Raw genomic sequence first — 23178 nt, forward strand, 5'->3', positions numbered from 1 at the left:
AGACATTCCAAAAAAGAGAGCATTGGCTGAGACACATTGAATACACTTAGCCATCATCAATATGAAAGGCCTTTGCATTGTTACTGTTATTACACTGCAGTTTTACCACTATCCTAAAAAGGTAAATGTCTCTAAATACTGGATACTTGTCTATGTTCCCCATGTTGTTTTTTTTTTTTTAAGTTTATTTACTTATTTTGAGAGAGACAGAGAGAGAGAGAGAGAAAGTACACAAGCACGGGCAGAGAGAAAGAGAAAGAGAAAGAATCCCAAGCAGACTCCACACTGTCAGCAGGGAGCCAGATGCCAGGCTCAAATCCACAAACCGCAAGATCATGACCTGAGCCAAAATTAAGAGTCGGATGCTTAAACGACTGAGCCACCCAGGTGCCCCTTCCCCATGGTTTTAAAAATGTTGCTATGATGCTAGTATCTTTTACCTAGAATGATGTGTGTAACAACTTAAAAATCATTCATGAGAAAACCAAAATCGAGGCACAAGAACGCTCAGCCCTGGGTTAGGTCCTGACCTAACTCAGCATAAAGGAATGTTAAAAAAAAGTGGGGGCGGGGGAGCACCTGGGTGGCTAAGTTGGTTGAGCATCCGACTTCGGCTCAGGTCATGATCTCATGGTTTGTGAGCTCGAGCCCCGCATCAGGCTCTGTGCTGACAGCTCAGAGCCTGGAGCCTGCTTCAGATTCTGTGTCCCCCACTCTTCCCTGCTCACACTCTATCTCTCTTACTCTCTCAAAAATAAATGAACATTAAAAAAATAAAATAAAATAAAATAAAATAGTAATGGGAATGTTAATAAAATGCTGGTGTGCTTTAATTCCTCCCTGCTAGGTCAAAAAAAGATCTCTCTTACCCCATTATTCTATACATAAAATAAACAGCACACTCTTACAAATAAATTTTAGTTTAAATTTAACAAATATGTACTCTTGTCAATTCATCACTAATAGTGTAAGAAATAGTTAAGGAAAAACACAAAAATAAGCACAAAATTTCTTACGAAATCTGACATTTCAAATATCAGAATAAAAATACAGGAATATATAATTAGTTTTTTAAAAAATCCTTTCTAGTTCATAATTGACCTCGAAAACGGCAAAGGTAAAAGTGGCAAGGAATCCAAAGTACAGACAAAGAATAAAACTTGAAAAATATATGTAACAAATTGAGTTTACAAAGATAAAAAGGAACTGAAGGGTGAAAAGGGGTTCTCTAGATAACAGATCTCTGGGGGAGCCTGGTTGGCTAAGTTGGTAGAGCGTGCAACTCTTGAATTCAGGGACATGAGTTTGAGCCCCATGCTGGGTGTAGACAACTTAAAAAAAAAAAAATCTCTGGATACTATAATTCCTGTTTCAGTCTCACAGTTAAAAGATCTACTGTTTGCATTGAATTGTAAAGTTTAATAGACCTAGAACTAGGAGAATATAAAATCCAATGTGAATTCATGTTTGTGTATAAATCTGGCCCTGGGGAGAGCAATCTCTTTTTAGCTACTGACCTTTCAACTACCCAAAGAAGCTACTTCAAATAGTGTAACAAACAAATGAAACATAAAGGTTCTCCTGACCTGAACTCCCAAAATGACTCTACCTAAAAACACACTCTCTCTAGGGGCACCTGGGTGTCTTAGTTGGTTGAGCTCAGGTCATGATGTCGCAGTGGAGCCCCACATTGGGCTCACTGCTGTCAGCACAGAGCCCTCTTCAGATCCTCTGTCCCCCTCTCTCTCTGCCCCTCCCCTGCTCACACTTTCTCTCTCAAAAATAAAAATAAACATTAAAAAAAAAGACACACTCTCTCTAGCTTGCACCATTTACCTTCTAAACTACCTTCTCAACGCTATTCGTCCAAACATTAATGGACCTCTTCCTGAAAATCACAGTGCTGCGTCATGTACAGGCCTTCATGTAGCTTATAATTAATGAAGCAAACATATGACAAGTAAATAATTAACTGTAATCAAATGAGGATTGAAAATAAGTACTATGTTTACAAAGTACAACATTACTAACTGAGGAAAACCAGAAGCTTCACAGAGAAAAGTGACATTTGAACAGAACATGTAAGGGGGAGTAAGACTTTGAAAAATGTAAAGTGTGAAAAATATAGAATGGTAGAATTTGGGTTCAAAACTACAGAATTCTGGCTAATTTAGGCAAAAGAGGAATTTCCTGAAAGAATTTCCTAATTTTAATTTTTTTAATTTTTTAATTTTTTTTATTGTATTTATTTATTTTAACATTTATTCATTTTTGAGAGACAGAGAGACAGAGTGTGAACAGGGGAGGGGCAGACAGAGGGAGACACAGAATCAGAAGCAGGCTGCAGGCTCTGAGCTGTCAGCACAGAGCCCAACATGGGGCTCAAACCCACAAACTATGAGATCATGATCCGAGCCAAAGTCGGACAGACTTTGCCACCCAGGCACCCCAATGTTTATTTTATTTTTAAGAGAGAGAGAGAGAGAGCGTGAGTGGGAAAGGGGCAGAGAGAGAGGGAGACACAGAATCGAGAGCAGGCTCCAGGCTCTAAGATGTCAGCACAGAGCCCGACTAGGGGCCCAAACCAACATATTGAGAGATCATGACCTAAGCTGAAGTCGGAGGTTCAACTGATTGAGCCACCCTGGCGCCCCATGGAATTTCCTCATTTTAAAGTAGCTCCTAAAATTCATGAGAAATCTAGAGGCTGGAGAAAAAAAAAAAAAATCAGGAAACAGGCTGTTGAGAACTAAGATACAGTAACATAACAGAAACAGACTAGACAGGATGCCATGGTAACTGCCATAGGGAATAATCTCTAATTGTCATACATCTGTATGTCATTGCTTTAAGATTCAAAACCTGATGAAGGACAGTAATGAGTCAACTGGCAAAATCTCAGTAAGGTTAGATAACAGTATTCTACCAATGTTAATTTCCTGATTTCAATCATTGTTCTATGGTTGTATGAAATTTCCTTGCCTTTAGGAAATATATACTGAAGTGTTTAGGGGGTAAAACGGCATCATGTCTACCATTTACTCTTTTTTTTTTTTTTTATTTTAAGCTTGTTTTGTGTTTAATGTTCATTTATATGTTTTGAAAGAGAGTGCGTATGCACAAGTTGGGGAGGGGCAGTGAAAGAGGGAGAGAGAGAATCCCAAGCAAGCTCCGAGCTGTCTGCACAGAGTCCGACATGGGGCTCAATCCCACAAACTGTGAGATCATGACCTGAGCCAAGATCAAGACTCAGACGCTTAACCAACTGAACCAACCAGGTGCCCCACTACCATTTACTCTTAAAGATTAAAAAAATCTTTAAGAAAAAAAAATAGCGTGTGTGTTTGTGGACAGAGAGAAATGGACAGGTATCAAGCCTGTCCAAACTAAAGTAATCATCTTTCCCCAGAAAACCTGTTTGTACTGACCACACTGCATGATACCACATGGTCCCATCACCTAGAGATAATCCCTGTTATTTTTATATGCATCATCTTCCTGCCTGTCTCACCTTATTTTATAACCAATGTATATCCAGAGAATCCTCTTTCCAATGGGGAACATATTATTTTTCTATAACATAAACATTTAAATTTTTGAATTAAAAAAGAAGATTAGGATCCACATAAGAGTGAAAACATATGGTATCTTTCTCTGTAGGACTTATTTCACTTAGCATCACACTCTCCAGTTCCATCCACGTTGCTACAAAAGGCCACATGTCATTCTTTCTCATTGCCACGTAGTATTCCATTGTGTGTATAAACCATAATTTCTTTATCCATTCATCAGTTGATGGAAATTTAAGTTCTTTCCATAACTTGGCTATTGGTGAAAGTGCTGCTCTTATGTGGATCCTGAGAAACTTAACAGAAGACCAAGGGGGAGGGGAAGGGAAAAAAAAAAAAAAAAGGTTAGAGAAGGAGGGAGCCAAAACATAAGAGACTCTTAAAAACTGAGAACAAACTGAGGGTTTATGGGGGGTGGGAGGACAGGGTGGGTGGGTGATGGGTATCGAGGAGGGCACCTGTTGGGATGAGCACTGGGTGTTGTATGGAAACCAATTTGACAGTAAGTTTCATATTAAAAAAAAAAAAAAGATTTGGGGCGCCTGGGTGGCGCAGTCGGTTAAGCGTCCGACTTCAGCCAGGTCACGATCTCGCGGTCCGTGAGTTCGAGCCCCGCGTCAGGCTCTGGGCTGATGGCTCGGAGCCTGGAGCCTGTTTCCGATTCTGTGTCTCCCTCTCTCTCTGCCCCTCCCCCGTTCATGCTCTGTCTCTCTCTGCCCCAAAAATAAAAAAATAAAAAAAATAAAATAAAAAAAAAAAGATTAAAAAGTTCCACATAATCCCTGTATTTTTCCCACTCCAAACACAGTTAATAGTTTGATACGTATTTATATCCTTTTAGGATCCTAATGCATGCATAGCTCTTATAATATTTACATAAGTACAATATTGTCTTTTTTCCCTTTAAAGTCTTATCATGACCTGTTTCCAGTTTTATATGGAAAACAAATGTACATCATAATGTTAACAGTGGTTATTTATAGGTGGTAATATTATAGGTAATTTTTATTTTCTTCTTGGTATTTTTCTATCATTTAACAGGAGAGTAGGTAAAACTTTTTGTTTGTTTGTTTTTGAGAGAGAGACAGAGCATGAGCAGGGGAGGGGCAGAGAGAGAGGGAGACACAGAATCCTAAGCAGGCTCCAGGCTCTGAGCTGTCAGCACAGAGTTCGACACAGGCCTTAGACCCACGAGCTGTGACATCATGACCTGAGCCGAAGTTGGATGCTTAACCAACTGAGCCACCCAGGCGCCCCAGAATAGGTAAAACTTTTATAGATTTAGGAGATACGTGTATCACTGATACAAAAGGGGAGGAATGGAAACAAAGATTAACTTTCATAACAAAGCAAGGCATGTTGAGAGAGGTCATACTTTAGATAAGTTTGAAATTAAAGAAATCACATAGTGAAAATCATGATGTGGTACGTATCAATCATATATAAGTAGATGTCACCCAGAAAGTAATAAAGAATGTAAACTATAAATTAGGTGCCAAGATCTTCAGAGAAATGATGAAAAGAGTCTTACAAAATGATGGAATATCAAATTTGCCTAAATAATTAAATCATTAGTTTTTGCCTTCTTAATATACTCTTACTATATGTGATCCATTCCAAGTTGACAGTTTCAGAAAACAAAAAAAAAATCTCTCATATTAAACACTGAAACCACCCCCCATGACCTTTTCAGGCTTAAGAGAATTCTGTGTTTTGGCTCAATAAAAAATTCTGTTGTTCCAGAGAACAAAACTCTGGCTGGCCTACACATAAAAGAGGAAGGGGAGATACGATTTGTCTCAAACAAAGGGAGAAGTTTCTAGCAATTAGAAACAGCAGCAATGGCTGCATCAAAATAAAGGAGAACAGGGGCACCTGGGTGGCTCAGTCCGTTGAGTGTTGGACTTCGGCTCAGGTCATGATCTCATGGTTTGTGAGTTCGAGCCCCACATCGGGGCTCTGTGCTGACAGCTCAGAGCCTGGAGCCTGCTTCGGATTCTGTGTCTCCCTCTCTCTCTGCCTGCTTGCTTGCTCGCTCTTTCTCCATCTCTCTCTATCAAAAATAAAACATTAAAAAAGATTTCTAAAATAAATAAAATAAAGGAGAACAGAAATACTCCCAGAATGGCAGAGTAAGGACCCCTGAAAATCCACTCTACTGCAAAAGCAACAAGAACACTGACAAAAACTGCCAAAACCAAGAACTCTGGAAATTAACCAAAGACTTACAACAATCCAAGGAGAGTTTATGGAAGAAAAACAGCTAAATCTCTAAGAACTGCAACTTGTCCCATTCTCATCTCTGCAGTAACAAACTTTGCATTTGCTTTGAAAACCGACAGGCTCACAACTATGGTGACATGAAAAACAGCAGCCTTATAACCACCGAAGAGGGAAGAAAAGCTTGCTGAAAGTCCCCTCCACAGGGACCTGTCACTATTTGACCTCTCTGGCAGCTCTGTGAAAAATTCCATTCTTGGGTCTTGTCTTCATTCAACCAGGTTCAGAGCTCACTCCGTGTGAACAGTCCTATCATCAGGGAATTCGTGAGAGACAATTAGCAGCAAAAGTTTAAAACCACGACTGCCTGAGGCAGTGATAACAGGTGGGCCTCAAAAGAGACTGAAAAAATAAATAAACAAACAAACACCTTATAAACTAAAACTGGGGAACGAGATGTCCAAGAGGTCTTTGTAAAACTGCGGCATATCCCTGGGACTCTAGAAGGCCATGCAATTTGTGCGTCACTGTGGGCATGCCCAGAAAAGATCTGAGAAGTCCCTAATGACCTCTTACCTCTGGCTAACCTTGAGTCTCTACACAAGCAGGAAGGAAAGGTTAAGGCAGAGTTACAAGTTTCCTGCCAGAGCATGAACACATGCCCCAATACACACACACAGCAGCCCCTCAGTAAAGGCTGGGAGAGACTACATGCTTCAAGGCTTTTAAGGAAATTTTAAATGAATAAAAGATATTCATAAGTAATATAAATTCTAAATATTCTATATATGTGTGTGCGTGTGTTCATGTGTTACATGTGAATGAGTGTATAGTTTTGCATTTGACCTTCGCACTCTGAGAAGACCCCGAATGAGGGAGGGCGGCAGAGTGGCATGATAAGTATAAAAACTGCCTTTTATTGTGTTCACCTAATTCACTCTTTACAACAACTGTGTGAGGTGAACACTCTTAATCATCTTTACAGGTGATGAAACTGAGGTTTCAGGAAGCTTAAGCAACTTTTCAGATATAACTAGTAACTGGGGGGTTGGAGAGTAGGATTCTAACCAGTTTCTGTTAGACTCCGAAACATACATTACTGGCCACCATGTGATTTCTCTCCATAACAACACAGGGCACCTGGTGGGCTCAGTTATTAGAACACGTGACCCTTGATCTCTGAGTGTGAAGCTTACTAAATAAACCAACAAACAAACAAATGCAACACTAGTGGGGGGAAAAGATAAAGAGAGGAGAAAAAGGAAAAGAGAGCTAAAAAAAAAAAAAAAAAAAAAAAAGGCAGAATACTGAGTAGGTTTTGAGGAGGTATACCCTACTCATTCATGCGTCTGTAAACTTATACTAGTATCTTGAAATAATAATCACTCTCTGTCTGTAATTCTTCAATTCTAACACTTAAGCTTTCAGAGATCCCATTCTGTATGAAATCACTGTGGTGCCATCCACCAGAGCAAACATTCATCCTCAAGCTTCAACAGCCCTTTCCCACCCCTCCCCTACCTGACTGCCAGAAGCCAACCGGAATACAGATGAGGCACAAACCTGAGACCCCATCCCTGCCAACTCTGTCTAAAAACCATCCCTTTGAAGTCTACTTCCATATTATAAAATGAAAAATCAACTTGTCTACTTAATTTCTCCTTCCAGTGAATATAAAATACACGCTCTTTTTTTAAAATGTTTATTCATTTATTTTGAGAGAAAGAGAGAAAGAGAGCATGAGCAAGCAGAGGAGGGATAGAGAGAGAGGGAGAGAGAATCCCAAGCAGGCTCCATGCTGTCAGCGTAGAGCCCAATGCTGGCTTGATCCCATAAACCGTGAGATCATGACCAGAGCCAAAACCAAGAGTCTGACACTCAACTGACTGAGCCACACAGACACCCCAAAATACATGTTCTTAAATAACATTTTCTGGTCACCTCTTAATTTAATGATTCTCTTGGCTGTAAAGAGGAGAAAAATACTTTTAAAAAAAAAAAATGTGTATTTATTTATTAGAAAGAGAGCTGGGGAGGGGTAGAGAGAGCGAGAGAGAGAATCCCAAACAGGCACCGCACTCTCAGTGCGAAGCCAGACGTGGGGCTCAGTCTCACGAACCCTGAGATCATGACCTGAGCCAAAATCAACAGTCGGTCACTTAACTGACTAAGCCACCCAGCTGCTCCAAGAAAAATGTTTTTTAAAACTTAACAGGAATTGTTCTGCAAATTCATACTGGCATAATAAAGAAGCAGCCAACCAAAACACAACTTGAAAATGAAGTGAAGATTAGTTAAGGGAAAATAGGAAGCCGAGCTTTGTCTTCAGAAAAACATTCATTTGTCATCAAGCTTTGCTCCCAGAAAACTCATAACCTCTTTGGAAGGATTTGAGATTTATATACCTGTGACAGGGATTAAGCCCTTTTCAGTAAGACTAAGCTTTAATGAACCCAAATATTACACAAAGACATGTTATTTTATTATCAGCCTTGTAGAAAAATGAAAAAGTGGGGATGAAATATCCTAGTACTCAATATCATGAAGCCAGCTACTGGGATGTGACCTTTAGATGAACAACAGAGCCACAGACTCCAAATCTACCACTTAAATGACACCTGCACTGCATTACACTGTGATAGTGAATACTAGCTATTTTAAATTTTCCCAAAATGTAACTGTTAATGATCCTTTCAAGCCAGAGATTATAGAAACCTAAATATGGTGACTAATTATTTCACAGAATCACACATGAATCACATTTGTCAACATTAGTAACTTCCCACAGGTAAATAAATGGAGGAATCATGGCACTGATAATCCAAGAATATATGTGACTTTTTGGTAACAGTCCTGTCATCTCAATGATGCCTTGCTTAAATTAATATTAAAATGTGCTTGCTATCTTTCAACACAAGTTTGACTGGGTACTAAAGAAGATGGGTCAGCGGCACCTGGGTGGCTCAGTCACCTGAGCGTCCGACTCTTGATTTCGGCTTGGGTCACGATCTCAGTCATGGGATTGAGCCCTGTGTTGGGCTCTGTGCTGGGAATGGAGCCTGTTTGAGATTCTCTCCCTCTCTCTCTCTCCCTCTCTCTCACTCTCTCCTCCCCCGCCCCCACTCAACGCACACATGCATGTGCACTCACTCCCCCTATCTCTCACACAACAAAAGTATAGATCAGACACACTTGTATCAGTCCTTCACAGAAAGAGGACCCAAAGAGAGGATTAAATATGTACAACAGGGAATTCATTCTATCAATCTCCCACATGTTTTTTTAATTTTCCTACTGTTTGCATATACCAATGACATGATATGGATTGCAGGAAACAGTATCCCTGGGAGTGCTGTTTTTACAGAAATTGTCTTTTAAGCAAATTTAAGGCTCATGGACATCAGGTTGGTCAAATTCTAAAACAGCCTCCTAGCAACATCGGGATAAAATTAAACACATCGATTTGTATTTCTTGTCAACATCCTTCAACACCCACTCAAAAGTGAAAGATTATCTATATCAATTTTCCACGCACTGCCCCATGACACCTTTATAAAAAATTCTGAGACCAACAAAACTGTTGACATTATTTCCATCCCAAAAGAAAAAATATTAACAGCATTAAAGCATTTGTTCTTGGTACTTCAACACACACACACACACACACACACACACACGCAAATGGCTTCTAACAAAAGAAAATAAAATTTCAAAAAGAATGAATCTAATGTCTATAAAATACAAATAAGTATCTATAGTGTCTATAAAATAGAAATAAGTATGTGTCAGTATGGTCCTTATTTCTCCTTTTGATATTTCAAAGCACATCAGGAAACAGTGACATCTGAATAGAAAATCTATTTTCAACCACTTAATTTCTTTTTTAAAAAAGTCTTTGTGGGGGGGCGCCTGACTGGCTCAGTTGGTAGAGCATGCAACTCTGTCTTGGGGTCATGAGTTTGAGCCACATGTCTGGGGTACAGTTTACTGTAAAAAGTAAAACAAAAACAAAAACAAAAACAAAAACCAAGTCTAGAAAGTCATGCTGTGGTGTGGGTAGGACCAAATGACCTAACCAGGCCTCTGGAAACCTCACTTTCCCAGAATCGTGGAAAATAATCAGTACTTTTCTGGAGAAAACAGTGAAAGCCCAATGGCTTAGCACCTAATTCCCCAGAAAACAGATCCTGGTAGTCTAGAGTTATGAGCTTGCCATTTTCCATCTGAGCATCAGTTAAAACAAAGACAGAAACACCATTAAGAATGACAACAATTGGAAACTATACTCCACAAGTGGTGCATCGTCCCCCGCCAATAAATAAATAAATAAATAGATAGATAGATAAATAAATCCCTCTGGGTAAATACATGTAAATAACTATCATCCTTAAAATAATAATAATAATAATAATAATAATAATAATAATATAATAATAAAAGAGTAAGTAATGTGTTCTTAGTCAACAATCCCAAAATGGAGTATCTATACACCTGGGGGTTCAGGAAGATTTCTCAAAAGGTATATGAGCAAGGAGTTCTTAAGGGAATTAAGTTTCAGATCTTCAGTGTCCATACTCTCAACCGAAAACAGTCTTAGAAAGCGCTTGAGGACGGGCGACCCCTGCTCAGCCATTCTCACTCTGGCTGTCGTGCGTTCCCTGAGGCCCCAAGCAAAGGGATAATTTTCAATAGAGGTATAGATGTTGAGAGAGTATAACTCTAAAGACTGAGTAACAAGTCCCGCAAACCAGGAAGGTTCCAATTCCTTGCTTTAGACAAAACTGAAGGAGAACCTAATCCAGTTGTCAAATGACAGATCATTAAAAAAAAATTTTTTTTATAATAATGATTTTGATATAGAATTAGAAAGGTATTCAAAGAATTGAGTGACACATATGATGAAGCTCCAACCACGACCTCATGCTTACATGTATAAAAATCTAATTGGGAAGAGAACTGACACTGAATCCTATTTCGTTCAGGCAATAAGCCACATTTATCCATGGATACCTAATTAAACTCATTAGGGAAAATGAGATGCATTTACAGTAAAATTTTACCTTTATGGGTAACAACTGCTAATCAAAATAAGTTGTATATTAATCAGTATAATCGCAATTTAACCTAAAAGAAAAAAATTTACATCCAAGCCCTTAAGGTTATGAGACTTTTTTTTAAAAAATCAAAATTCATTACAGGGAAGCAGAAGAAGTGATTGCTAAAAGCTTTTCAAGTTTGAAGATATATTAGATGAAGTTCTAGGAAGATGTGGACTCAAAACATAAAATAAGGTGCACCTGGGTGGCTCAGTAGGTTGAGGGTCTGACTCTTGGTTTCAGCTCAGGTCACAATCTCAGGGCTTTGTGGGTTCGAGCCCCTTATTGGGCTCTGCACTGACAGTGCAGAGCCTGCTTAGGATTCTCTCTCTCTTGCCCCTCTCCTACTTGTGCTGCCTCTGTCTCTCTCAAAATAAATAAAGAAACTTTAAAATAAAATAAAACACAAAATAAAAAGAATAAGAAATAATGTAAATCTTCTCACTGCTGAAAAGTTTATTAATGTGAGATTCTTAAATGGATGATGGTGAATATCAAACCACTATAGTATTTGGACTCCATCCAGGTATAAGAATGATGCGACAGTTCTATTTAAAATGTCAAATATACAATTAATTAAAATGTCAAATCAACAATATGCTGGAAACTTTACATTCTGAAACTATATGAACCAATGATCAAAAGTATTAACTGTAAATGTTAAAGTACAATGTCATAGATAATTTATCAAAAAAAACTTTAAGCAGAATACCAGCAGAAAGTGTCAATAATGTAAATATTGTAATGTAAAAAATATGTAAGTGATAGAATGATCAGTGAGAAAAACAGATCTCAAAACAGTATATGTTATTAGCAAAGTAGTTACCGTGTTTGAGGAGTGGTCTACAGCAGAGGAAAGGGCCAATTTCATGGATTACCAAGAACTAATCTTTTTTTTCTTCTTTTAAAGACTTTATTTTTAGCTAATCTCAAACTTACAACCCCGAGATCAAGAGATGTATGCTCCACCATCTGAGCCAGCCAGGCACCCCTTACCAAGAGCTATTCTGAAAGCAATTTTCTTTTAGGACACTTGAGCACATTCAGTGTCTAAGTGAATTTACATCAGGCTTTGTGAAAAGGGAAGAAATACAGCGTAGAGGCTATCAAGTGTGAGCTTTAACGGACTCTCCATCTCTGTCTGGCTGGCACAATGAGGGGCACTCCTTTCAGCAACAATGAAGGAGCAAATGCTATAGAAACCTGTCAGCAACTTGGATTTGACATCTTGTCTTCCTCCAGGTTCACGGTAAACTTGAATATCAAAGTCAGAGATATCCCTTTTACTGAAATAGTAGCAATGAAAATGTCAAGGGCATCTAGGATTAATTACTATTCAGGCAAAGCATTTATATTTTTGTTTGCAAAGCAAAAGTTTGGTCAGAAAAAAAAAGTTACCTCCAAGTTCTTACTCTCCTTAATGTGGCTATAAACAGCTGCCTTATCTTTAATTGGACATAAATAATTTAAAAATGATTAAAAGCAGCTGCCATTTGAACATGAAGCAAGAAAGCAAAGATCTGCCGACATCCACAATAACCAAATACGGTATCAGTGTTACCTTCAATCCTGATCACCATTTTGGAACATCAGAAAAACAAAAGTGTGTGAAAGAATCATACAACAGTCCGCCACACTTGACCTTTCAAATCTCAAATCACTCTAGAAACAGCTTAGGGACACAGTGGAAAAAACAGTTCTGGAACAAAAATGCTTGGGTTGAATCCAGGCTCTGTAATTTTCTGGTTGCATTATAATGGATAAGTTAGTTAACCTCTCCTAACTGTGAGTTATCCAAGGACTACCGATAGGCCTTGAGTTCCTCTCTGCTAGTAGCTCATCAGAAAGATAAGTATATGGGACGCCTGGGTGGCCCAGTTGGTTAAGCACCAACTTCCGCTCAGGTCATGATCTCACAGTTCGTGAGTTCCAGCCCAGCGTTGGACTCTGTAACAGCTAGGAGCCTGGAGCCTGCTTCATATTCTGTGTCTCCCTCTCTCTCTGCCCCTCCCCTGCTCACACTCTGTCTCTCTTAAAACTAAAATAAAACAGGGGCGCCTGGGTGGCTCAGTCGGTTAAGCATCCGACTTCGGCTCAGGTCATGATCTCACGGTCCGTGAGTTCGAGTCCCGTGTCAGGCTCTGTGCTGACAGCTCAGAGCCCGGAGCCTGTTTCAGATTCTGTATCTCCCTCTCTCTCTGACCCTCCCCCGTTCATGCTGTCTCTCCCTGTCTCAAAAATAAATAAACGTTAAAAAAAAAAAAAACTAAAATAAAACATTAAAAAAAAAACTAATAAAAAAAAGATAAGGGGTGCCTGGGTGGCTCAGTCGGTTAAGCATCCGACTTCAGCTCAGGTCACGATCTCACGGCCCGTGAGTTCGAGCCCCGCGTCGGGCTCTGGGCTGATGGCTCAGAGCCTGGAGCCTGCTTCCGATTCTGTCTCTCCCTCTCTCTCTGCCCCTCCCCCTCTCTGCCCCTCCCCCATTCATGCTCTGTCTGTCTCAAAAATTAAAAAATTTAAAAAAAAAAAAAGATAATACTAACAAATCCTAGTATGCTTTAAGTTAATGACTACATCCAGTGCAATGTCATGCTTCAAGTGGATGGATATTCAATGGAGATAATTAGCCTTATGATATGCTTACCCAAACTCCGTAAACTTAGGGTTCATATGATCTACACAGGAAATGATTTAAGTGCAAGAGACTAGCAGACCCAATGTGTTCAGTAAAGTTCCCTTGGAGAATTACTTGTCTGGTACTTGTTTAGTCTTATTTTGTCCTGATTTTCATCAACAAGCCACATGTATGTAGTGGTCTAAAATAGAAAACAGGGGTGCCTGGGTGGCTCAATCGGTTAAACTTAGGACTTTTGACTTTGCCTCATGTCCTGATCTCACAATTTGTGAGTTTGGGCCCCGCAAGGGGCTCTGAGCTAACAGCCCAGAATCTGCTTGTGATTCTCCATCTCCTCTCTCTCTCTGCCCCTCCCCCAGTCGTGTTCGCACACATGCGCACGCTCTCTCTCTCTCTCTCTCTCTCTCTCTCTCTCTCAAAAATAAAAAAAATAAAGTAGAAAGCGAAAGGTGTAAACAACATTAAGTTATGGAATTAGGTAACTAACTGATCCTCACACAGCTAAACCTCTATCATGAATTTCTTTCTTTCTGATCATTTCAATTACTCTCCATTTGGGGCACAAATCAACATGAAATAGGAGGGCAAGGAGGCCTCAGGCAGGGCAATCAATCTTGTCCCCCTTAATCTTTACGCACCAAGAATGGTATTCCTAGCAAGCCTAAAGATGAATAGTACTTCAGAATCTAAGAAGTGCAAGGACTTAGAGATCACAAACCAAACCAAAAGGAAGAAATCCTTCCAACATCTCTTTATCCAGGTTTGACTGAAAATAGGATGATAGTGGGAACAGTGGCAGAAGTGGTGATGGCTGCAGGGATCAGTGATGTCCCAAGCTCTGTGCCACACATTTACATATGCTGACACACTGAATCATTAAACTATGCAGGGAAAAAAAAAATCCCAAAAGAATATATAAGATGGGATTTTTTTTATTAATTTTTTTAACGTTTATTTATTTTTGAGACAGAGAGAGACAGAGCATGAATGGGGGAGCATCAGAGAGAGAGGGAGATACAGAATCTGAAACAGGCTCCGGGCTCTGAGTGGTCAGCACAGAGCCCGACATGGGGCTCGAACTCACGGACCGTGAGATCATGACCTGAGCCAAAGTCGGACGCTTAACCGACTGAGCCACCCAGGTGCCCCTAAGATGGGATTTTTAAGACGATCCCAAAAAGGGATCAAAGCCCAAAATTTTAATAGGTTACAATATTAACATAAATCAAAAAATATATTATTCATTCTCAAAACAATATACCATTTTACTCAATTTAGTTCCATAGAGATGAGTAAGATAGAAGCACCTTCATTCACTCAATTTATCAGGTTAAAGACACTTGTTATGAAACGCCTATGTGTCAGACATTGTAGTAAGTACCAAAGGTACCATTACTACAATTACTATTAAAACATGATCCCTGCAGCCAAAGGAGCATCTATCTACCTTGCTCTCAGTTAAGAGGTGACTGGTTCACAAAAATGTAAGAGATAAGACAGAGTTGAGTCAAGAGCAGCTTAGTATAAATTCCAGCTCTGCCACTAGCTATAAAAGCTTGGGCAAGTCAATTAAAAATGAAGATTTTTAATTGGTAATACTGAAGATTTTATATATACAATAGATATAAAATGAAGTTGTTATAAAGTTAAAAAATAAAGTTGTGGGGTGCCAAGGTAGCTCAGTCGGTTGAACATCCAACTTTTGATTTCGGCTCAGGTCATGATCCCCGGGTTGTGGGATGGAGCCCCACGTTGGGCTCTGTGCTGAGGGTGGAGCCTCTCTCTCTCCTTCTGTCCCTCTTCCCCACTCGTGTGCACTCTGTCTCTCTCTCTCTCTCTCTCTCTCTCTAAAAAATAAAAAATAAAAATTTAAGAAAAATAAAGTTGTAATAAATACATAAGTTATGGAGCACCTGGCTGGCTCGGTCTGTTGAGCGTCCGACTTCAGCTCAGGTCATGATCTCACTGTCAGTGGATTCAAGCCCCGCATCAGGCTCTGTGCTGACAGCTGGGAGCCTGGAGCCTGCTTCAGATTCTGTCTCTCCCTCTCTCTCTGCCCCTCCCCCACTCACGCTCTTTCTCAAAAATGAATGTTAAAAAAAATGTTTTTAATTAAAAAAATAAGTTGTAACAAAGTTATACTACATATATATATATATATATATATATATATATATATGCAACATATATACAGTTGATTCTTATACATATCCTAGGATAGGGGTGCTGTGGAAAATTCCACATATAATTTTTGATTCCCCCAAAACTTAATCACTAATAGCCTACTGTTGACTGGAATCCTTACCAATAACGTAAACAGTCAATTAACACATAACTCGTATGTTATATGTATTAGATAATGTATTCTTACAATAAAGTAAGCTAGAGAAAAGAAAACGTTAAGAAAATAATGAAAAGAATACATTAACAGGACTATACTGGTTTATAAAAGAAAAAGAATCCCCATGTAAGTGGACCCACAAGCCTGTGTTGTTCAAGAGTCCACGGTATACAGTTGTTATGAGGATAAAATGTGTTGCCAGTGTGCACTAGATTGATCATTTCCTGCCAACTGAACCTAAGAATTTCTTCATACCTCAAATTTTACTTATTTCCTACTTTAATCCTAACCAGGTTAAGTATGTTACACTTAATTTTAAGTTTTCTAATTTTTTTTCAAGCTCTGTATTTCGGTATACAATTACTACCTTTAGGGACATCTTAACCTTCTATGCCCTTAAAATACTCCAAACATTTCAGTAACAAGAAATTTTGCCTCAACCAAAATTTTGTTTTAATCTATGCACACAATAATTAAAAATACACAGTTTTGGGCTGAAAATATGATAGTGGTAACAGTGGCAGAAGTGGTGGTGGCTCCAAGGATCAGTGATGCCCCAAGCACTGTGCCGCACAGGTACGTTTTGCAGTACAAATGTTAAAATACCGGCTCCTAAAAGACCGTACTCAAACCCCTTTAGCTGGGAGATAAGTGAAGTTTGCCCCCTATCATGCCCTGCTCCAAGCTGTTAAGTGCCCTTCTATGAACGTGTGAATAAGGTCGATCACATTGCTATTAAAATTCAGACCCGACTGCAGAAACATTTCCTGATTAAAAAGTTTTAAATACGAAGGAAGGCCAGTGACCCCTGATTCCGACACTTGTGTAATAAAAGAACTATGCTATTAAAAGAAGAGAGAGAACTATGTATCTGATCCTGTTCCCAAATCCTATAGAGTCCATTCCGTGGTGGGCATTCTCTCAGGAAACCTTTATTATCCTACCGTGTGCTAGACCTTGCACAGTGAACACAACAGATCAAAAAAAAAAAAAAAAAAAAAAAATCCCTGCCCTCCTAGTAACAGGAACATCTGCCCATACTGTAAGGCTGCCCAAGTCTCAGTTCCTCCAGACCAAGCGCTGGCCGCACCCCCACACCACAAGGGTCAATACCGGTGACACTCCACCCGAAACCAACAAGCCCGCTAGCCTTGCAACCCTGACACACAGCCTCGGCCCCGGCGTTCTTAGCCATTCCGGCCCAGACCACTTGGGCAGGCTGGGGAAGCCCTCCGAGCGGCCACTCCCGCGCCACCCCGGCGGGGAGACAACCGGCGGCTCAGCCGCAGACGCGCCACGTGCGCACTCTGCGCGCGCCCCCGCCGCCCTCCGCCCGTCCCGCGCAGGCGCAGGTGCCGCCGCCGCCGCCCTGCTCGCGAGCGGCCAGCAAGCCGCTCACGGCTCCTGACTCGCGGCGGGGCCTCATCAGACCCAGTCCCACGAAATCGCGGCCCGGACCCCACAAGCCGCCGCCTCTTACCGGCGCTCTGGCCCAGGCGCCCCGACCTCCTGGCTCCCGGCGGCCGCCTCGCGGGGCGCCTCCTCCTCGCCCTCCGCGGCCGCCGCGGAAGCCCCGACCGCGACCCCGGCGGCCGCCTCCGTCCCCGCCGCCTCTCGCCACCGCCGCTGCGGCTCCCGCCCGCTCGCGGTCGCGGTCCCCGCCCGGCCGGTCGCGGCCCGGCCGGCGTCCGCGGCCGCCCCGAGCTCCTCGCTCCGCCTGCATCTGGCCGTCGCCGGCGATGCTGAGCGCGCCGGAGCTGGGCCGCGGCGGAGACGCCCTTGCCCCACCGGAAACAGGTCGCTCGCAGGAGCGGCGAGCGACAGGCCCCCGGTGGCGGCGAGCGCGGGGTGCGGGGCCGGGGATGGAAGCCGGCCGCGGCGGGGGCGGGGCGGCCCGGGGCCTGGCAGGTGGGGCCGGAACCGGGGCCCCGGGAAGGCTGGGGCTTCAGAGGAAAGGCCCACTGGTGGGAGCGGGAAGTGGGGGACTCGGTGGGTCTGGCGAAGGGACCGTGGCTCAAGGACGGGTTATAAAGTAAAGTAAATGGATGGGTTAAATTGTTTGTATAATTGGAACTCGTTTTTGTTAAAAAAAAATTATGAATATGAGTGTAATTGCATTAGAAAAAAATCTAAAAAGTATATACCAGAATGTAAGCAGAGGTTAATTAACGGTAAAGTGGGACTCCCAGTGAGTTAATTTTTCCTTTTTTCCCCCGTTTAATCTCTTAATTATCAAGCATGAATGTGTATAATTATTAAAATTACTCTGAACTCAGGGTTCAGGAGGAGGTATGGAGGAGAAGGTGGGGGGGTCTCGGGTGAGAGGTGTGGACTGCCTCAGGCAGCTGGGATAGCACAGTGCAAAACTGGTGATGAGTGGAAGGGCTCTGAAGTCCTTGCAAGAACTTCTGTAATAATGACTACTTTAGCCCACACCTACTGAGCACCTGAGTGTTTAATTCTGGCAGCCCTTTTAGGTAGATACTAGCGTCACTCTTATTTGCAGATGAGAAGCAACCCTAGAGGTTAAACAATTTGCCTTATGTGGTACAACTGGCATTTTAACTCAGGTGGACTCACTACATTCTATTCAGTGTGTGTGTGTGTCATCACTTCTTTAGTAGAAACTTGTGCGACTTACCCATGATTGAATAATTATATTCCTTTTTATTGCTAAGTGGTAGTCCATTTTATTTATCCAGTCTACTTTTTTAACCAGGAGAAGAAGGGCAATTGTTCATATGGATACATGGGAGCCATTTTTAACTTTGTATTACAGAAACCACATAGAATAAACAAGGGCTAACTAAAACTCCCATCATCCAATCAGCATAGCAAAACAATTGGGGTTTTTTTTCCCCTCTTCTCAGTCCTTATTTATATCCATATGTACTTAACACTGTTCATTGCTTCTAATCGTCTTCCCTTTGCCAGCCACACTGCTTTTGTCCTGGAGATTTACAAAAAAACAAAAAACAAAAAAAACAATCCCTGCCCTCAAGAAGCTCTTTTATTTATTTATTTTTTTTATGTTTATTTAATTTCGAGAGAGGGAGACAGAGTGCAAGCCAGGGAGGGGTGGAGAGAGAAGGAGACAGAATCTGAAGCAGTCTCCAGGATTTGAGCTGTCAGCACAGAGCCAGATGAGAAGCTCAAACTCATGAACCATGAGATCATGACCTGAGCCAAAGTCAGACACTTAACTGACTGAGCCACCCAGGCTCCCTGAGTAGCTTGCTTTCTGTAAGGATAACCCTCTAAACAGATGATTGCTCTGGAGTGCTGAGTGCAGTGGGAGGTTCAAGGTGAAGGCCCAAAGGAAGAAAGAAACTAGGCCTAAATGAATAGCCCAAGGCCTCATGAGAAATACGACCTTGAACAAAGGCCTGATGGCTAAGCAGGAGTTTGCCTCATTGATAAGTGGGATCTGGGAGCTTTCTAAACAGAAGGAACCACTGAAGGATTGGAAAGAAAAAATCTTAAACATAGTGATGCAGAGCATAGTTCAGAGTACAGTTCTGAGTACATCCTACATAACACCTGATGTAAACCTCACAGCAGCATTAGGAGGTTGTACTAGTGTTGGCCCGGTTTTACAGATCAAGAATCTAAGTAACATCCAAGACTACACAGCTAGTACATAATTGAAGGATTGGAACCTAAGGCAGTCTGTGCTTATGTTGTTAACCACTACACTCAGAAAATCATTCTGTAGAGGAGCATTCAAACTCTAGGCAGAGCCATTAGGAAGCTACTAGAACAGTCCCAGCCACAAATGATTAGGGCCTAAATTAAGTTGAGAGCTGAGGAGGCAGATAATGAGAAAATTGATAGGACCCCTTGTCCAATTGTAATTGGGCTGGGGGGTGAGAAGTTGGAGGTGATGCCCAGGTTTCTTTCTTGGTAGTTAATGATGCCTTTAGTCAAGAGAGAATACAGTGTGGAGGGAGATGTGTCAGGGAAGGTTGTCAGCATAACAGTATTTTTTAACATCATATTCTATATTTTTCTGTGTTAATTTGTTGTCTTCATAGTTAACATTTTTTGTTAGTGGACACTGTTATGTCTTACACAGTACATCAACTTTTTCTTTTCCTTGTCCACTGATCTCCAGCCTTTCCCCCTTTTTTTTATTCCCCCATACCCTATTTTCCCCATTTTTTTCCATGTCTCTATTTGTGAAATTAGGACTGTCAGCACCCAGGATTAAGTTATTCATCCCCATGCTAAACTCTCAAATTCAATAGTCCCACCTCTGAACACTAAACAGGAAGATGAGAATAGTAACAACAAATGTATCCTTTTCCCTGTGCACCAAAGAGGAGCTAACAGAAGATACAAACAGATAAGAAAGGCTTGTTCTAAGACTACATTGGTCAGCCTGGACCCCCATCTTCTGTGTAGCCAAGAATTACAATGTTTTGGTACATTATCTCATCCTAATTTTACATTCAGTGACAAAGTTGGTAGCTTGAAATGGGTCACAGTTTCAAGCACACCACAGAAATTGGCAAAGTTTTGTAAATAATTTGCTCAAACTTATACATGACAGAACTGGGATTTATACCCATTCAGTCTGGTTGCAGAATCTGTGTTCTTAAGTCTATGCTGCGGATGCCACCAGAGGTCCAGAGCCTATATTACTCCCCTTCCCCTTCTGTCCTTTTGAGTTGTTTTTTTTCTTTTAATTTAGCCAGGAGTATTTAGATATGGAGAATTCTTGTATTTTAATGTTTATTTATCTTTTTGGGAGACAGAGAGAAAGGCGGGGAAGGTCAAGAGGGAGGGAGAGAGAAATCCCAAGAATGCTCCACGACACTATCAGCGCAGAGCCCCCGACGCTGGGCTGGAACTCACGAACCAAATGAAGATCGTGACCTGAGCGGAAACCAAGAGTCATATGCTTCACCAACTGAGCCACCCGGGCGCCCCTAGATGTGGAGAATTCTGAGATCTCCCTGCTAACCCCTCCTAACTGGAAGGACACCTCTAGCTGAAGTTCTTCTAAGATGTTGAGTATGCTGTCCTCATTTGATTCTGATCCACGTGGTAAAGAGATCATCAAGGATAAAAAAAAAAAAAATTTCTTGCATTGCAAGAACCCAGAGACCTTTTGATTTTATAAATAACAAAAGGAAGGAAGGTTTTTCCTGCTATTGCTTTCACTTGATACTCCTGATTTTAAATGTATGCCGTTGCATGAATAAAAAATTCAGTTTTCCCTTAGGTAGTATTCATGAGATATCAAAAAGAAAATGCTGAATTACATAGGTGGCTCTTTAAGAAAATAAACTGCACTATTTGCATATTTTTTAATATACATGACTTGATTTATTACAAAAAAAAAAAAAAGGCAGTTAATTGCTTAAGGCAATAGTTTTCAAAATGTGGACCAGCAGCATAGCATTACCTGGGAACTTGTTAGACATGCAAATCTGCAGGCCTAACCCCAGAATCAGAAACTGGAGATGAGGCCCAGCAATCAGTGGTTTAACAACCATCCCCATCAGGGGTTCAGATGCATGGTCAAATTTGAGAACCACTGAATCAAGGTAGTATTTCAGCCTTCAAATATCACCCAGAAACCTAATTCCTAGCCCGAGCTTATACATTCTCACTGTTTGATAAAAGTGGATGTTATGATAGGACTTAAAACTCTTTTTTAATAATAAATTAAAGGGGCGCCTGGGTGGCTCAGTCAGTTGAGTGACTTCGACTCAGGTCATGATCTCGAGGTCTGTGAGTTTGAGCCCCGTGTCGGGCTCTGTGCTGACAGCTCAGACCTGGAGCCTGCTTCAGATTCTGTGTCTCCCTCTCTTTCTGCCCCTCCCTCGCTCATGCTCTGTCTCTCTCTCTGTCAAAAATAAATAAAAACATTAAATAACAATAATAAAAAATTAAAAAACACTGTCCCTTTGCAAATAAATGTTCAAGGGATATGCATCTTCCTGATTCTTCTCTTCATAGGCAGATTTTCTAGTTTTGTTGATTTCTGATGCTTAGTATATAAACAGTATAAACTGGAGAACATTGATAAGGTCTCTCCAAAAGCGGTCTCTGTATCTAGTAGATGTTTTTGAACAGCCACAGCCACTATGGAAAGTGCTCCAGGACTGCAGGGGGAGGAATCTGGCCAGGAACTCTCCTTTCAGCCCAGAATCCTCAGTCTGGAACCTGGTAAAAAGATAAGAGCAAGTGAACTGCCTGTAAGGTCACAACAGTGCCCAGGCCTCTAAAGCTAGTCGCAGAACAAGCGAAAATGAATGGGGCAAACTCCCAACATACAGGATTCACGACTTGCTCCCTCCCTCTCTCTCCCTTCATCCCCACTCTCAGCTGCTGACCTTGCTTTCTACTTCACAGAGAAATGAAAGCAATCAGGAAAGAATTTCCACTGCCATTACTCACAGACTACCTACATCAGTGCCCGTCTGCCCTGCCGTGTCCTCTCCAGGTTACTACAAAGGGGTCTCTGCTCCCGTGTGAAGCCCGGGGCCTCTATTACTGCACTAAGTCCAATCCCTGCTCACCTCCTCGAGGACATCTCTCCAGCAACTGCCCCCACTCTGTCCTGCTCGGCAGTTTTTACCTTCCAGTGGATCATGCACATTAGCGTGCAAATATGCTATCCCTCTGCCTCTCTAAAACAAAACAAAAACAAGAAAACTCTTGGCCCCATATCCTATTCCATTTTCATAATGGATTTCTATAGCAAAGCTCCTCAGAAGAGTCCTCTGCAGCACTGTCTCCAGCGTCCTCCGTTCACTAATCCGCTCCACGAGGCCTTCACCATCACCATCTCACCAAATGACCTCCCAGGGTTGTCCCGGATCCCCATGTAAGTAAGTCCGATCGTCAGGCCCCGGTCCTAGGCTCTTGTTCCATGCACCTCATCTGATACAGTTCATAACTCCCTCCTCCACGGACTGTCTTGCTGCCGCTTCCGGAACAACACACTACCCTCAGAACGCAAAAATAAATACATTCGCCATGCCTTTAAGTCTGTCAGGGGGAAGACTTGGACAATACCGTCCGGACCTCCCGGACTTCCAGATTCTCACATAAACCCGTCTGGGCAGCACCTCCCAGCCCGTTTCATGTCATGGCACACACAGGAAATGATATTATCCAGCACACTGGGATAACAACAAGACAAGGCTGGTCTCAGCAGGAGGAGCTCCGACCCGCAGAGGCAACCCCAAGGCATGGTGGGGCACAGGCACGCACCGAATGGCTCCAGCTGATGCTGTCTTGTAAAGCAGTCCCACCCGTCTTCCTGTCTTACTCTGAAAACACAGTCATTTGATGTGCTCC

At 41.6% G+C, this 23178-nt stretch overlaps 1 protein-coding gene across 1 annotated transcript in view; it reads right to left on the reverse strand.

The window, feature by feature from the left end:
• Positions 1-22474, reverse strand: part of AVEN (apoptosis and caspase activation inhibitor) — a 197630-nt gene extending 175156 nt beyond the window's left edge. Inside the window, exons 1-2 of the mRNA XM_060619687.2 lie at positions 22395-22474; positions 17345-17807 (exon numbers count right to left, since the gene is read on the reverse strand). Of these exons, the coding sequence (XP_060475670.2) occupies positions 17345-17807; positions 22395-22474 (543 nt within the window). The remainder of the gene's footprint in view (positions 1-17344; positions 17808-22394) is intronic.
• Between the last annotated feature and the right edge of the window lie 704 nt (positions 22475-23178).

The sequence above is a fragment of the Panthera onca genome, chromosome B3, assembly GCF_046562875.1.
Source record: "Panthera onca isolate mPanOnc1 chromosome B3, mPanOnc1 haplotype 2, whole genome shotgun sequence".
Classification (NCBI taxonomy): Eukaryota; Metazoa; Chordata; class Mammalia; order Carnivora; family Felidae; genus Panthera; species Panthera onca.